At 49.1% G+C, this 16,750-nt stretch overlaps 1 protein-coding gene across 1 annotated transcript in view; it reads right to left on the reverse strand.

Moving 5' to 3' along the window:
• The window catches only part of NRIP2 (nuclear receptor interacting protein 2), a 261,101-nt gene extending 259,614 nt beyond the window's left edge, over window positions 1–1,487 (reverse strand). The window contains exon 1 of the mRNA XM_069228156.1: window positions 948–1,487. Within this exon, the coding sequence (XP_069084257.1) occupies window positions 948–1,178 (231 nt within the window). The 5' untranslated portion in view covers window positions 1,179–1,487. The remainder of the gene's footprint in view (window positions 1–947) is intronic.
• Between the last annotated feature and the right edge of the window lie 15,263 nt (window positions 1,488–16,750).

Consider the following 16,750-nt stretch of genomic DNA (forward strand, 5'->3'; position numbering starts at 1 on the left):
GACTACATTTTGGTCGCAAAACATTCTTACATCCCCCTGCGACTCACAATCAGGAAGGGACGCCCTCAACATACCCCTTCCTAATACCGAATCGCAATCCCTATTTTGCGATTGGGTAATAGGTTACTGGATGGCAAAATAGGGTTTGTACAATTTTTGCGGTCATAAACGGTCCGATTCTGCAAATCAGGCCGCTTGCAAGCACACGAAAGCTGCATACATCTGACCCAAGGTGCTGTACGCTCATTCCCCTAGCTCCAGGGGTAGAGGGCCTCTTTTGTGCTTATTCTTGAAGTTAATAGGTAATAAAACCAATAGAACCAATTGCATATTATTAGTATTATCGTAGTGCAGGCTGCAAATATACTGTGTGAAGGTACTAAAACAATAAGTGCTGTTAGTACCCAACTCAACAGTACTCCCTTCATTAAGATAGGAAGGATGAAATGCTGAGTCAGCCCTGCCACGTTTGAACGCGTGCCTCGTCGGGCGGTGATGTAATCCCTCTCGACAATCAGGGCTTTATGAAATGGCATTGGTGACTGGACGGGGACCTGGCGTGGGTGCTGTGGCTCCTCAGTGGACAGAGGGTCAGGGTCGGGCCTGCTCACTGACCTTCTCGCTACCTTTCCCCTTACAGGCGCGCACAGCCTTGTCCTCTTCAGCTTCAGTCGAGTGGCACCTGTCTGTCAATGCCAGGGCGCGCATACCCCTTTTGCAAGGTTTGCCTCAGCGCTGAGGGCAAATACGCCGGTTTCATGTGTTTTATTGCCCTAGCAGTAATTAATATGCCAGGTGATACATGCAAACGCTTTCCAAGCAGCGCAGAGGCTTATCTGATGGGATAACACTCAGGGTGGGGAGGCGGGGTAATGCAGCCCCGAGCAGCACATTCCCACGCATTACAAGCGGGCAGTTAGGAAGGAAGGAAGCGCTGCGGAGCTCACCAGGTCCTTGGAGGTGCCGAGGCGCTTCAGCTGGTCCAAGGGCAGCAGGTCGGCGGAGTCCTTGTGCACAAACTGCGTGGCCTGCTTGAGTCGCCGCTGCTGGTGCAGGATGGCCCGGTCCCTCATCTCCGTCTCCCTGCGGTGCTGGCCGGGTGGGCCGCCCTCGCCCTCCCTGGGCTGCGGCTCGGGGCTCCCGGGGGGCGCTCTGCGGCAGTGACTGGGGGTGCTCATGGTAAAGAAGCTGGGGAGCTCGCTGCTTCTGTGTCCGGGGACTCTGCACAGCCCTGGTGCTGTGCTCTCCTCTCTACTGCCCTCTCCTGAGCTTTGGTGCAAAACCCTCTACTGCCCTCCCTTGAGCCCTGGTGCACTGCTCTTCCCTCTACTGCCCTCAACTGAGCCCTCCTGTTCTACACTCCCCTCTAGTGCCGTCCCCTGAGTCCAGATGCACCGCCCTTCTCTCTCCTGCCCTCCCCCGAGCCTTGCTGTCCTACACTGCCCTCTATTGCCCTCCCTTAAGCCCTGGTGTTATACACTCCCCCCTACTGCCCTCCCTTGAGTCCTGATATTATACACTTCCCTCTACTGCCCTCCCTGGAGTCCAGGTGCACCGCCCCTCCCCTGGGCCTTGCTGTTCTACACTGCCCTCCCCTGAGCCTTGCTGTTCTACACTGCCCTCTACTGCCCTCCCTTGAGCTCTGGTGTTACCCACTCCCCTCTATTGCCCTCCCGTGAGCCCTGGTGCACTGCCCTCCTCTCTACTGCCCTCAACTGAGCCCTGGTGCTGTGCAAAACCCTCTAATGCCCTCCTCTGAACCCTGCTGTTCTGCAAAACCCTCTACTGCCCTCCCCTGAGCCTTGCACTGCACTTCTCTCTACTGCCCTCAACTGAGCCCTGCACTGCACTGCACTTCTCTCTACTGCCCTCAACTGAGCCCTGGTGCTGACCAAAACCCTCTAATGCCCTCCCTTGAGCCCCGGTGCCCTGCACTCCTCTGTAATGCCCTCTCAAGAGGCCTGCTGTTCTGCACTTCCCTCTTCTTCCCTTCACTGCACCCCGCTGCACCTCTCCCTGCTGTCTCTGTCGAGCCCTCCTGCGAGCACTTCTCCACAATGCCCCCTCTGAGATATGCTGCTCTGCACTTTCTGCAACCGCCCCCTGCTGTTCTGCGCCCCTCGCAGACTGCACTGTCCTCTGACCCCTGGCGTCCTGTCCAGCTCTGCTGCTTCCTACTCTCTTGCAGGACCCCGTGATGTCCTCCTCCGCTGTTCGCTTCCTCCACCACTTCCCCTCTCCAGGCCTGCTACTGTCCTTTCATCATTTCCCCTGCTGCCCTAGTCAGCTCCGCATTTCATCACTTCTCCGCAGCCCTCCAGTCCTTTAATCCCCCGGAGCCCCGCAGGATCCGTCCTGCAACTCTTCTCCCCTCCTCCTGTGCTCCTGCTCCTCTGCCGCCGTGCGACGGGCGCCCCCCTCTCCTCCTCTGCAGTTTGCGGTGCCTTTCACTCCGTTACTCTCACCTGTGCCCGGTGAGTAGAGACTCTCCCCTCGCCCTCTGGTGCAGGCTCCTCCGCTCTGCCTCTAGGGCGCCCCTTCCCACGCCCCTGCCGCTCCGGCCCCGCCCCGGGCTCCGCCCCCGGCCCTATGGCGAGGCCCCACGTCAGTGAGACATTTGCATGGGCTGAGACATTGAGAAAGGGTCCGGCGGCTACAGATGCTCTCTCGGTGATGGGGCAGCGCTTCAAGCTTCCCCCACTGTCTTATCTCGATATAACACCATCTACCATATAACTGTCATAACGACGAGCACGCGAGATAGTTCAGTGGATTAGGTGCCCGCTGCAGGAAGTGCACGTGCTCAAGCGGCAGGGCTTGACTTCACCGGTAACACTTCCTCCACCCTCTGAGGCGCGGAGAGCAAGGCGGAGGTCTCTGCACAAAAGTCAATTTATCTGAATATACACATACTGAAAATATATTTTCAGAGTTTGCGAGGTAGCTTCGTGGGTTGAGTGCCTGTTCCTGAGATCTGCGTGCTTAACCCGGTGATCACGATTCCACTAGCACTGAAGTGTAGTGCTTGATTTCCGAGAGATAGTGCGTGCTTGTGCACATGTGCAAGTGTGTGTACAACATCACAATCTAATATGGTATTTTATTTTACCATGTGTTTTTAAAATACAAAGGTTAAGTGAAGTACGATTATCCAATTAAAGGGTCACAATTAATGTTTAGATGCATAGTCCGGCAAGTAGTACAAAAAAATGTAAGCAAAGCCCTGACACGCTGCTCATTTGTCATGCTTCATCCTCGGGCCTCCTCATTCGCCAAGAAATATTATAGTGGGCAATCAATCAATCTATCTATCAGGAATTTGTAAAGCGTGAGGGTCTTAAGGCGCTGAAGAAGGGAGGGGAAGAAGGGGGGTGGGTGGTTCTGCTACTGCTCGAAAAGCCAGGTCTTGAGAAGTTTCCTGAAGATAAGACGGTCTTTGGTCTGGGGCAGAGGTGTGTGAAGAGTGTTCCACGTTTTGGCGGTGAGGTGCGAGAATGGTTTACCGCCGGATATAGTTCTGCGGATGCATGGAACGGTTGCGAGGGCGAGGTTTGCGGAGCGGAGACGCCAGGTCGGGGCGCAGAAGGAGAGTCGTCTGTTGAGGTATTATGGTCCGGTGTTATGCAGTGCAATGGCCTCATAGATGGGGAGGAAGCACTTAGTGTGGGTATCAGGGACAAGGGATCTGGTGCAGTGAAATGAGAATCACCTGGGCGTCTCTGGTTAGTGCCTAAGGAATGGTCAAAAATACTGTGGTTGACGTGTAAGACAACAATCCCCCTGCATCGTTCTGGACAGCATGTTTCTGCCAAGTGGTCCAGAGGGTCCATGGCATTCCACAGGACCAGGTTCCATTGTTTATAAATACAATGTCCCATCAATATAATATAATATAATATAATATAATATAATATAATATAATATAATATAATATAATATAATATAATATAATATAATACACCAATTGAAGAAGAGGGCTGGCTGAAAGCCACTTTATGTGTACAACAAACATAATGTTAGTATACTCAAATGGTCTGTGCTAACGCCAGACCTAAAAGTGAGGGGTCATCTGCAGGAGTATCCTGTGAAATCAGGAAACTGTGGCACAAAGGCGCGCGTGCAAGCACGCACGCACACCAAACGACATAATCTACAAGTAGAGGCCCCTCACAGTGACGCTGCGAGTTTAGGAAATACATCTCAAAGACACTGAACATTCACAGACACGCTTTGCCCTGCGTTGGGGCTCGCCTGCGTCACGGCGATGGCGTGTTTGACAGAAGTGAAGGCAAATGGAGGCTAACGCGGTACCTGTACGCTAGGGCGAGTAAAAGCTGAAGATGGAAATGATGAGTTATTTCCGTGGCCCTGTCAGGGGCTGCTGCCCACTCCCCCGCAGCACATTGACATGCTGCAGCCGATTCTCAAGCGCTGTTCTCGTCACGAAGCGCGCGATGAAACGATGCCTTCTCCCGCCGCCCTTGACACGCTTTAATGAGGCTTTTTAGGATCTGAAGGACGCGTGCGTTCAACGCGCTGGTGACACGCACCTTCTCTGCCTCAGAAAATGGGGAAATCTTTATTGTGCGGCTCATGGCTGCAAGAGGTCTGGCAGAGCGCAGCAGTGCACGGTTACACAGGAGGGGGAAGGATGGCTCCCTGGCAGTGCCAGTTTTAACAGCGCCGAGTACTGCAGTCTTCAAGCACCGTGGATAAAAAAAAAAACACTGCTGCCATTCTCCACCCAAAAGGAACTCGTTTGACGCGCCTTCGCGGGGTCTAATGAGCAGGGTGGACTTTTCCATTCATAACCTCTTACTTGCATGAAGTTGCTAGTTCCAAAACTTTGGTCTGCAAGTGTTTCCTGAAGTACGTGCACTTTTAATCACTCTACAGCACAAGACACCGAGCTCTCTCCCACCCACCTCCGAGCCTGAGCGTAGATCCATGGTTGTGACAAGGTGTGCGCGGGCCCTAATGCACGCGAGGGAACGGGTCCCCCATGGCCTGGTTTGATAATAAAACACAGCTAATATTGGGGTGCATCGCGTCCCTCCCATCGACGAGCTCCGGTACAACTGCGCCTGCTGCACTATAGGTATCTATTCCACCTGTTGCTCTATATTGTTGGGTCCCCTCACTCAGTTGGCTTAGTAAACACTACGTAAGACCTGGTAGGTGGTCCTTGCACCTTGTGGAGGATTTTGTTGCACACTTTGGGCTGCTTTGATGCGGTCACGTTTGGTAGTCTGGGTTTGCAACGCCCAAAGCACTCATGAGCTCCACTTGGTGGCCAGTTTACAGAAATCATAGTATTTTTCAATAGAGGGGGGACTGCCTGTTGACCCCATTGGCCAGTGAGTTGGTTAGTGCCGTGGTAGATTTGAGCGTCATCAACACTGATTTGCAGCTCGTCGAATTTTGCTTGATAAGCTGCTGCAGGATGTGCACACACAAAAGAAAGCAAGAAAGGGTGATCCTTGGGGAAGGCTACATGACATTCTGTTCTTAATTTGACCCGGCGGCTTTTGGGGCTCAGCACCAGAGCAAACTTGCCAAGACCGCACTTTTGAAAGTTTGCCTCATGGTGGCACTGTCTGTCTAATTTAGAGATGAGCAAAACAACAGTTGTTTATTAATTTTAAATATATTAAAAGTGACTAATACCTGCTGCCCAAGTCATTCCTTTGGCTTTGACGGCCTGGAATAGTCTGAACTATCGCAGTTGTAGCAGTGTGGTGGTTGGTAGTTGTGTTGGGCTGCCAATGGCAGTGTGGTATGAGCAATGGGTGGTGCGAGCTGCTGTGGCCTCCTGACAATGGCCCTGGCATTTATTTACAAACTAAGCACTGATGACATTGATCATAAACATGACTCCACTCCGTGAACCTTTATACATGGGGTACGACTGGGGGGAAAGGATAATATCCCAGTCAAGGCAGATCTAATTATTCCTGTCTGGATTTTCCTCCTTTCCATAAGAATTCCATGTGGCTTGGGAACACAGGCTTTGAGATAGGGGAAAATGTGGATTTTCCACAGCCTGTTGGCAGAAAATATGGATTTTATTAAAGACATAAAGGCTAATATTATGCAATTTCCCTTATTGCCACTACTCAGAGCAGCCACTTTAAAGAGCTTAGACCTTTCAAAACATTCCATAAATCAAAAAAAGGCCAGAATCCCCAGCCACCTTCCTTCTTTGCCACTGAAACGTCATCAAACCAATCAACATAAACCATCTTCAAATTTTATAAATAAATCCATCCTCCCCAATATATCTCCAACAATGGACAACGTCCACAAGCTAAAATCAAACCAAAAATGAAGAAACAAGGGAGGGATTAATGGGAGGGATAATCTCAGCCTCTGTGTCTTTAATAACATCCAGATTTTCTGCCCACCAGACTGCGGAAAATCTATATTTTATGGCAAGACCGGGAGGCTAACATTATGCAAGTTCAAACCATTTCAATTAGACAACAAGCTGAATTCTCTATATGTTTGAAATAAAACCTTCTGAAAGTTATGTCATTTGGCCAATCTGCAGACCTCAAAGTGTCCTGTAGAGCACCTCGCACCATAAATGCTTTTGAAGCAGCCACACCTCTTACAGAATGTGCCCCAGACATACTCACCTCCACACCTGCTCTCAACATCACCTCCTTAACCCAACGTGGAAGAGCTTTAAATAGTTTCTTAAATTAAATGAATAATTATGTCACCCCCATCGGCCTGACACTTGAAGTCCTCCTCTCATACTCATTGACATAACATACTACAGACACATTTTCATTCTCATTAAAAAAATGGGTAAAATATAGATGAAGAATTTATTTTTGTCCTCCTCGTCAAATAAAAACTTACCCATTCAGGAGTAAAAATCCTACTTGTCGCATCAAGAGCCTTCACGTCAGATATTCTCCTAAATGACACCAAACACAACAAAATAGCCAACTTCAAAGGCAAGTCCCTAATTGACAAAACACTTTTGAATCCCCAACTCTCAATACACGATAATATTTTAGAAATATCCCAGACAAAAATATATCTGGAATATGTGTGTGGTGTTGCAATTCTAATGCTCCTCGTTAGTCTTCCTAGCAAAACATCTTGGCCCACTGATAATCCATTCACCAGAACATGAGCTGCCACAATTGCTGACCTATGAACATTAATAGTCTGATAAACAAAGCCATTTTTCATACATTTCAGATGAATAAGTTACAGCTTCAACTACATACACTGAAATGGGATTAAAATTCCTCTCCATACACCAGCAAACCCACTTCTTCCAAGCCAATCTATACATCTTCCTTGTTACTGGTGCAGAAGATTCCGTAATGAGGTCAGAAGCCTTTGCTGAAAGACCTGGCACCTCCAAAATGCTCCTGAAATTCTCCATACCACTACATTCAAGTGACCTGCTCTCACCAGGTTGTGTATCTCCCCTTCTGGACCCACCAGAATCACTTGAAACATTGGTAATAACATTGGAAAATGCACTGACAACTCCAAGAGGATTGGGGACCAAGCCTGAGACCTCCAAAGTGGCATTACCACCACCACCGTCTCCCTCCATTTGCGAACCATCAGAGCTTCCCGAGCAATCATTGAGAAGGAAGGAAAAACATAAGGGTGACCACCTCTCTAATCCTGATGGAAAGCAACTACCCCAGCTCATCTTCGGATTCGAACAACAACTAAACTATCTCTCTACTTGAGCATTCAACCTGTTTACAAACAAATCCACTCTGAATGGGCCCCAAACTCTTTTATTGCAAGAAAACTTCCCTGTATAGTCTCCAAGTGCTGGAATCTCGAAAATTCCTCGAAAATCAATCTCGCACTGCATTGCACAAACCTGGAATGTGCTCCGCCTACACCAATACATTTCTCATTAGGTAGTGATTCGAAATTACTTTTGCTAAACTGCTAAGTCCTTTGATTTCAGACCCCCACAACCTGTTTACATATCTCACCGATGACACATTGTCCATTCTTAACAGAACTGAGCAACTTACCTTGTTGCTTGTGAAACACCTTTTCGCAAATGAACCTGCCAGCAGCTCCAGACAATTTATGTGCATTTTCCTTTCTTTCTCTGTCAAACGGCGTCCTGCTGACACAGCTCCACAATGGGCACCCCAACCATCTAAACTCACATCTGATTCCATCACCAAATCAGGATTCTCTTTAAAAATTGCTATCCCATTTCAAGCCTTTATATTCCTTAACCACCATTGAAGTTCTTCCCTTGGTCTATGGAAGAGTTAAAGTTTCTGAATATTTCAGCCCAATTCTCACATGCATTGCCTTCAATCTCTGAAGTGCTTGATAATTCAAAGGTCCACAAAAAATAGCTTGAATCATTAACAACAGCTCTTATCACACTTGCCAACATTCTAAAAAAATGTGATCAAAAACAGAACTCTCTGAATCTCCTTTCTTATTCTCAATTTCTCTTTTGAAAGTCTTAATTTTTCCTTCACTGTATCTAAAAAAGAACCCCAAAAACTGAGTCACCTGATTTAGCTCTAAACTTGACTTGTTCCTGTTCACTACTAATCCCAAACTTTCCAACAACCCTACCGCCAGGTCCGTATAACCTTTCACTCTCATCCTGTCCTGATCCATTATTAAAATGTCATCTAAATAAACAAACATATTACTCATTCTCGTAGATAAGCTACCACTTGATGAAGGACCTTTGTTAAGCACCATGTAGCAGATGAAAGACCAAAGGGTAGACAGACAGACTTCCACATATTCCAGCCCCATCTGAATTGCAGGAATCTCTGATGGGGTTCCCAAATTGGGATTTTCAAATACCCATCCTTCAAATCTAAGCGAGTTAACCAGTCTCCTGTCTGTAGAATATCCCTCAACATATGCATACCTTCCATCTTGAAATGATGGTAAATCACCCAATCATTGAGACTCCTCAGATTTATCACCGGACGAATCCCTTTGTCCTTTTTCTGCAAAAGAAAATATTGCTTATGGAACCTGATGCACCCCCCCTCCCAATTGCACCTTTCTCCAACAAATCCTGAACCTCCTTTTCCACCAACTGTGCCAATTCTGCATTGAAGTTTATCATTTCTGGAACCCAAGAATGAACTGGTTCTTCTATGTTGTCTATGTGATAACCTTGCACTGTTTGTAACACCCAAGGATCTGCTGTTAGAAGAACCCAAATGTGATAAAACTGAGTAAGTCTGCAGTATGTTTTTAGCGGGATAACTATAGGGTCTAACCTTACCTGATCCCCAGGTGTGATGTGTTCTTCTTCCTTTAGGTCTCTGCCTTTGAGGGTAGAATCCAATTGATTGAATTGAATCCTGGTTCTGCATGTAGGATCTAAATCCCTGAGAAAAAGAGTTTCTTGAGATTCCTTGACCTCGTCCGGGGAGCAGACCCCTCGTACACCCAGCCAAACCCCAAACCACGCTCTCTGAAAACTTTCTTTATGTCTCTCTGCGACTTTTAGATGGAACTATACACACCCACAAATTTAGACATCTGTTTTATGAAAGCATCACCAAATATGAGACCATTCGAAGCTGGACCTGCCTCATTATTAGCTAAATCCACTAACTTTGGATCAATTTTAAGTAGGATGCTCTTTCTGCGTTCACCTGAAATTGCAGTGTTAGCATTTCCCAAAAGACACACTGCATGTCTCAACTTTTCAACATCCAAATATTCTTTATTTAGATGTGCCTCCTCTGCCATATCAAATATTTCTGTCAATGGACCAATCAGATCTAGTAATCTTGGCACATTCTCAGGTGCTTACCTAAACCCTTGTGGGGATCCCAGCCTCCTTTACCTATAAATGCTAATATCGTAGCACCCAACTCTGGTGTCACCATTACCTTGTTTGCCAAAGAAGGTCTAAGACATTCTGACCTTAACTTTATTCTCACCTGCTTAGGTATTTGTTTTCTTAACCATGATTCCACATACTCCACAACATGCAACACCATTCAGGAGAAAGTGGATGCTATATCATCATAGGGTCAAACATGAACTCTCCCAATTAATCCATCAATATGCCCAAGTCAATATCCTTATTACTCTTCCAAAACTCTTTCTTTTTAAGTTTCTCAAAAGTTTGATCTTCTGAATCAAAATCAGACGAACAACTTCACTCCACCTCAGCACTGCCATAGGATTCATCACATTGGACAACAGTATGTTTACATGCCTTTTTTTAATCTATCTCTGGGCCTTTTACACTCCCTCCATGTGTGCCCTCGGCACTTCCTTGCCCTTTGAATTCACAGGAACCTTGTTCGGCCTCTGCAGACCTGCTTCTTTTAATTTGAGACACGTGTACTTAAATACTTTTCCTTTTCCTTGACGTCTTACCATTTATTTCTAATTGAGTATTTGCTTCTATCTGCAGACTTAAAATGGTCTTTCTGAGATCCAATCCCTCTTGTCCTTAATCTAGTCTTCTAGTCTCGTCTCCATCCTATTCTCAACCTCTGAGGTACTTTTCTCAGTTACTTTCAATCAATCAATCACTGCATTTGTAAAGCGCGCTACATACCCGCGAGGCTCTCAAGGCGCTGGGGAGGGTGGGGGTGTTACTGGTCGAAGAGCCAGGTCTTGAGGAGTCTTCTGAAGGCCAGCAGGTCCTGTCGTAGGATGGTGGGGAGAGTGTTACAGGTTTTGGCGGCGAGGTAGGAGAAGGATCTGCCACCGGCGGTGGTTTTTCGCATGCAGGGGACTGTGGCGGGGGCGAGGTTGGCTGAGCGGAGGCTTCGGGTGGGGGTGTGGAAGCTGAGTCGGTTGCTGAGGTAGGTGGAACCGGTGTTGTGCAGTGCTTTGTGTGCATGGATCAGGAGCTTGAAGGTGATCCTTTTGTTGATGGGGAGCCAGTGCAGGCCTCTCAGGTGGAGTGTGATGTGGCTGCGGCGGGGGACATCGAGGATGAGTCGGGCCGAGGCGTTCTGGATGCGTTGGAGTCGTCTCAGGAGCTTGTTTGTAGTTCCTGAGTAGAGGGCGTTTCCGTAGTCGAGTCTGTTGGTGATGAGGGCCTGGGTAACGGTTTTTCTCGTGTCGAGGGGGATCCATTTGAAGATCCTGCGGAGCATACGGAGGGTGTTGAAGCAGGACGCGGAGATGGCGTTGACTTGCCTGGTCATGGAGAGAGTGGAGTCGAGGATGACCCCCAGGTTGGATGCGTGGTCCGTGGGTTCCGGCGCTGTGCCTAGTGACGTGGGCCACCAAGAGTCGTCCCAGGCTGATGGGGTGGGTCCGAGAATGAGGACCTCCGTCTTGTCTGAGGTCAGCTTCAGTCTGCTGTCCTACATCCAGTCGGCTACGGCCTTCATTCCTCGGTGGAGGTTAGCTTTGGCGGTGTGGGGATCTTCGGTGAGGGATATGATCAGCTGGGTGTCGTCGGCGTAGGAGATGATGTTGAGGTGTTGTCGTGCGACGTGGGTGAGGGGGGCCATGTAGATATTGAACAGTGTCGGGCTGAGGGAGGATCCTTGTGGGACGCCGCAGATGATCTCGGTGGTTTTGGAGCGGAAGGGTGGGAGGCGGACGCTCTGGGTTCTGCCGGAGAGGAAGGATGTGGTCCAGGCCAGGGCCTTCTCTTGGATACCAGCATCATGGAGGCGTGCTGATAGGGTGCGGTGGCAGACCGTGTCAAAGGCTGCTGATAGGTCCAGGAGGATGAGGGCGGCTGTTTCTCCTTTGTCCATCAGGGTCCAGATGTCGTCAGTGGCGGCGATGAGGGCGGTCTCGGTGCTGTGGTTACTGCGAAAACCAGATTGGGATGAGTCCAGGATGTTGTTGACTTCGAGGTAGCGGGTCAGCTGTTTGTTGACAATCTTCTCGGTCACTTTTGCCGGGAAAGGGAGCAGGGAGATGGGACGGAAGTTCTTGAGGTCCTTGGGGTCCGCCTTGGGCTTCTTCAGAAGGGCGTTGATCTCGGCGTGCTTCCAGCTTTCTGGGAAGGTTGCTGTCTCGAAGGAACAGTTGATTGTTTTCCGGAGGTGGGGCGCGATGGCTGCGCTGGCTTTGTTGAAGACGTGGTGAGGGCAGGGGTCCAATGGGGATCCGGAGTGGATGGAGTTCATGGTTTTGATGGTGTCTTCGTCGCTGACGCTGGACCAGGCGGTCAGGCGACTGGTGCGAGTGGTAGTCGCAGGGGTGGTGGGTGCAGGGGGGTCGGGGTTGAAGCTGTCGTTGATGTCGGTGATCTTGCGGTGGAAGAAGGTGGCCAGGGAGTCGCACAGGTCTTGAGATGGCGGGATGTCGTTGGTGATGGAGCTGGGTTTGGAGAGTTCTTTCACGATGCTGAAGAGCTCTTTGGTGTTGTGTGCGTTGTTGTCTAGGCGGTCCTTGAAGGCGGCCTTCTTGGCGGTCCTGATGAGTTGGTGATGTCTGCGGGTGGTGCTCTTGAGGGCTGTGTGGTTGTCTGGTATTCGGTCGTGGAGCCATTTCTTCTCCAGCTTCCGACAGGTGTGCTTGGAGATCCGGAGGTCCTCGGTGAACCAGGCGGCTTTCTTGTTGGTGTGGTTGGTTGTAAAGGTCTTGAGAGGGGCGAGGGTGTTGGCGCAGTTGTTGAGCCACTGTGTGAGGTTGGTCGCGGGAGTGTCTGGGTCGGTGGGTGGTCTCAGGGCGAGGGCGGTAGTCAGTTGGTCCTCAATGACCTTGCCCCAGCAGCGGCGTGGTAGCTGTTGGGTGCAGTGGTGTGTGGTGGGTTTTCTGAAGGTGAAGTGGACGCATCTGTGATCGGTCCAGTGTGGTTCGGTGGTGTGGTTGAAGGAGACGTGGGGGCTTGCGGAGAAGATGGGGTCGAGCGTGTGTCCAGCGGCGTGAGTGGGTGTCGTTACGAGCTGTTTGAGTCCGAGGTTGGCGAGGTTGTCTATCAGGGCGGTGGAGTTGGCGTCGTTGTTGTTCTCGAGGTGGAAGTTCAGGTCCCCGAGGAGGATGTAGTCCGTGGAAGTGAGGGCGTGGGTGCTGATGAGGTCGGCGATAGTGTCACTGAACTGTGGGCGGGGTCCGGGAGGTCTGTAGATGAGAGTTCCTCTGAGGGTGGTGTTGGGGTCGGTGTGGATCTGGAAGTGCATGTGCTCGGCGGTGGTGAGGGTGTCATCGGTGTTCGTTGAGATTTTGATGGAGTCTTTGTGGATGATGGCGATTCCTCCTCCCACTCCGTTGGTGCGGTCTCTGCGGGAGATCTTGTAGCCCTGTGGGATGGCTATGGCGATGTCTGGTGCTGAGGTGGTGTTCAGCCAGGTCTTTGTCAGGAAGGCGACGTCGGGGCAGTGGAGTCTAGGAGGTCCCAAAGTTCGATGGCGTGCTTGCGGGTGTTGAGGAGGATGCAGCGGAGGTGGTTGGGTTCTCTGGCTGGTGGTGTGGAGGGTTGGATGCTGGTGAATCTGCAGTTCCGGCAGGTGAAAGGCCCCTGGGTACGTTTCGGGGTGGCCCGGTAGCAGGGGTGGTCTCGTCTGGTGTTGAGTGCGTGGAGGGTGCTTGCGTCGTAGTGCAGTCTGGCGTTGCGGGGGTGCGGGTTCCAGGGGTTCTGGTGCTGGGTGCGGTCCAGGTGCGGACGGGCCAGACGGGCTTGCACTTCAACAATCGATATCTAAAACCCCCTCCTGTTCATTCAGAATCCTCTTAATAGTGATAGGTGGTCATGGAGGAGATGGTTCGGTTTCATGTTTTTTTTGCAGTGGTCTCATAACTTCCCTTTCCATGACTTTGCAAGGGTCGGATAGGTTAAAGATTGGTCAGTAGTTTAGTGAGATCTGCAGGTTTACTGATAATGTTTTCGGGTGGGAAGTATTCATGGCAGGTTCTGCACAATTCAAATTGTAGATCCATACTTACATAAGAAAAAAAATAAAAAGACCCAGAAGGTAAAATATGATTAGCTAAAACAGGAGTGGCTGGAGATGTCACTACTGACATGGGACTACTTAGTAACTATAAACCTTGAGCTTCCCAATGGAACCCCAGTATGAGATAAGAGGTGGTACCAGAATGCCCACTAGATTATGAATTTTGAGGGAAAATGTGCATACCTGAACACAGAGTTTTCAGAGCGCTTATGTGCTGCTTTCCCTGAGAAGGTCCTCAGCTGATGAATAGTGAGAGCTCATCCAGACATTAAAAGCTGCAGTGCCTGGTGACATTGGTGGTTCTGGTAATAACTCAACAATGAGGACATTGCCACCCGAACCATGGAACAAAGTATTCTAAACAGGAATGATCCAGAACTGCTTGCACATCACATGTGGCAAGGCAGGCCCAGCACAAGTCTGTGGAGAAGATTGCTGCATTGTCCAATGAGAAGGTCCAGAGTCTGCCTGGAGTTCAAGATGGCAAGATATGTGACCACCAATATGAGTGAGATTTGTTCTAGGTGAGAGCAATCCATTCTCTTATCTTCAGAGGGATCCCAATTGCCCTTTGAAGCCCTAGCTAGCCTTGCCACAAGCCTGGAGTCACTCGAGTAATGCTGCGAGGATGGGCCATGCAAACGCTAGCCTTTGCTTCATAGCCCTAGAGTCTGCAGATTAATTCACCAGCTTTGAAGTGCTCACACAGCCCTGGTAAAACCTAACACACTGTTAACAAGGCTCACAGTGGAGGAGGAGTGTGAATTACAGTTCCTGGTAGCCCTTGACCTTGAAATTGCAACAAACATGTCTCCATAGTGAGGTCCAGCTGTGTAACAGTGAATGGTATTGTTCAGAGAGGAAGAAGGGGGTGGTTATACAGTCTGTGTGTAGGACGCATGCCAGGTTGTGTGCCCCATTGGAACAAGAGACCTTTTATGTTACTGGGTGGCACATAGAGCCCTTACACTGTTTTGCTACCATTTGAGGCCTGTGTTCAAAATAAAGAAAATGCTATTTAAATGGTCACAGACCCATTCCATCCACCAGACCGAGAGCGCTGATCCCTGAAATCTCCTACTGCGTGAATGAAAGAGCATCCAGATTTTGGCTAATGTTTTTATTATTATTCCTGTAGCTACTGTAATCTCCCCGTGGCTTCCTGTGTTTGCCCTTTGGTGCTGATGACAACCAGTCCACTGATAGCAGTAATTCTCCACGGGTCAACAGTTCCTGTCACAGGGTTAGGTGGCACTCAACACCAAACCATGACTATTGTATCCTGAGACCACCATAAACCTTGGGCTCATACCCTAAGGCCCAGTTGGGTAGGCCCGATATTTTGAGAGCAAGGTGGAGACAGGAGTTACTGCTAGGAGAACCTCTTGGAGGAGACCATGAAAAAGACAGAAGATACCAAGGCACCCTGAGGATGATGCAAGTAGGAAGTCAGTGAGTCAGTCATCACACATGGGGATGATATACATGAAATGGGGCTACTTTCTGCACCCAAATACTTTTGTAAAAAGAACAAGTTACCTTGATCAGAAGGTGGAACTTGGTAACCCAGTTGCCAGCCCTGAATTTCCAGAGGTCTCCAGTCAATCATTCAGCAGCTCAGCCACCTCAAGCGACAGGATACCCGGAAGTGCAAAAATATCATGCAGAGCCTATGGATCTAATGTCACCTTATGCCTAAGCAGACCTGTCTGGTACCGGCTACTACCCAGAGAGTGGACACGTAACATAAAAGCCATCACAGTCTCATTCGGCTTTGGCCAAAAAACAGTGGCCAAGTCCACCAACTACACTGCAGTGGCATGTGACAAGCTTGACACCACCATTTGTGTGCTTCACACTTGTGTCCTACACAAACCATAGACTAAGAGACCGGCTCCCTTACAGCCAGGACCTGGGGCTTACTACAGACATGGAGCAAAGCAATCCAGGAGATGGAGTTTGGAATGTTGCCCAGGGAAGTGAAACGCGGTTGTAGATAGCTGAAAGAGATGCACGGCACAAAGTAAGGGCGATATAGGCTTACACCAATCCACGTGTTCCAATCACGAACATCGCAGAAGGCAGAAGAGAGAAAAGGATAGAGAGACAAAATCAATTTGAAAGCCAGAGCGAGTATGTCTGACCCACACTGAAACATTAGCCCAAGGTCCAGGAAGGACCAACTGGGACACCAGGAAGAACCATCTGCAAGTACCTAACAGAACGTCTAAGAGTGATAGGTGGACATGGAGACCAAAGATCCTGTTGAAATTGAACCCTCATTGCTACCTGGCAGCCATGCAAATGCAGTCCACACGAAGACATGTAATCAGTGCAACTCAACAACTAGCGTAAATTGAAAAATAACCTTTTCTCTTCCCAAAACACAGGCTGCACCTGTTCCTAATCCATGCTAATTTTCCAGGTGAAAGAGACACTACTTAAACATGCATGTATTTATTCAGATGAGTATTTGAAAATCAAGGCGTAGGGGACGCTTTCGAATATTTTGCTTAAATTACGATACCCTAACATGTGTATTTATAGATTGGTATAGTGTGTGGGGTCCAGCTGAAGCCAGGAAGTGGTGGAGATGGGGGCATTTCATTGAGACAACAGCCTGTGCAGTCTCTTGATTTCAGACACTTGTAGATTCAGCCAGGCAGAGATAAAGAGATTTATTTAGAGTTACTCATGTATTGTGTTTTAGTCAAGTGATGAAGCTGGGCTTAGAACCCAGTGGTGAAGTTTGAAAGTGATGGGGCATAAAATGAAACCTTGCGTTTGTCTGTGTGAAGCAGGGAGTGAGCTTGACTGTCCTGGTGACATCATAGGCCTCAAGACTGTGCAAAAGCCAACCCAGCAAACGCACTGACATA

The sequence above is a fragment of the Pleurodeles waltl genome, chromosome 4_1 (assembly GCF_031143425.1).
Source record: "Pleurodeles waltl isolate 20211129_DDA chromosome 4_1, aPleWal1.hap1.20221129, whole genome shotgun sequence".
NCBI lineage: Eukaryota > Metazoa > Chordata > Amphibia > Caudata > Salamandridae > Pleurodeles > Pleurodeles waltl.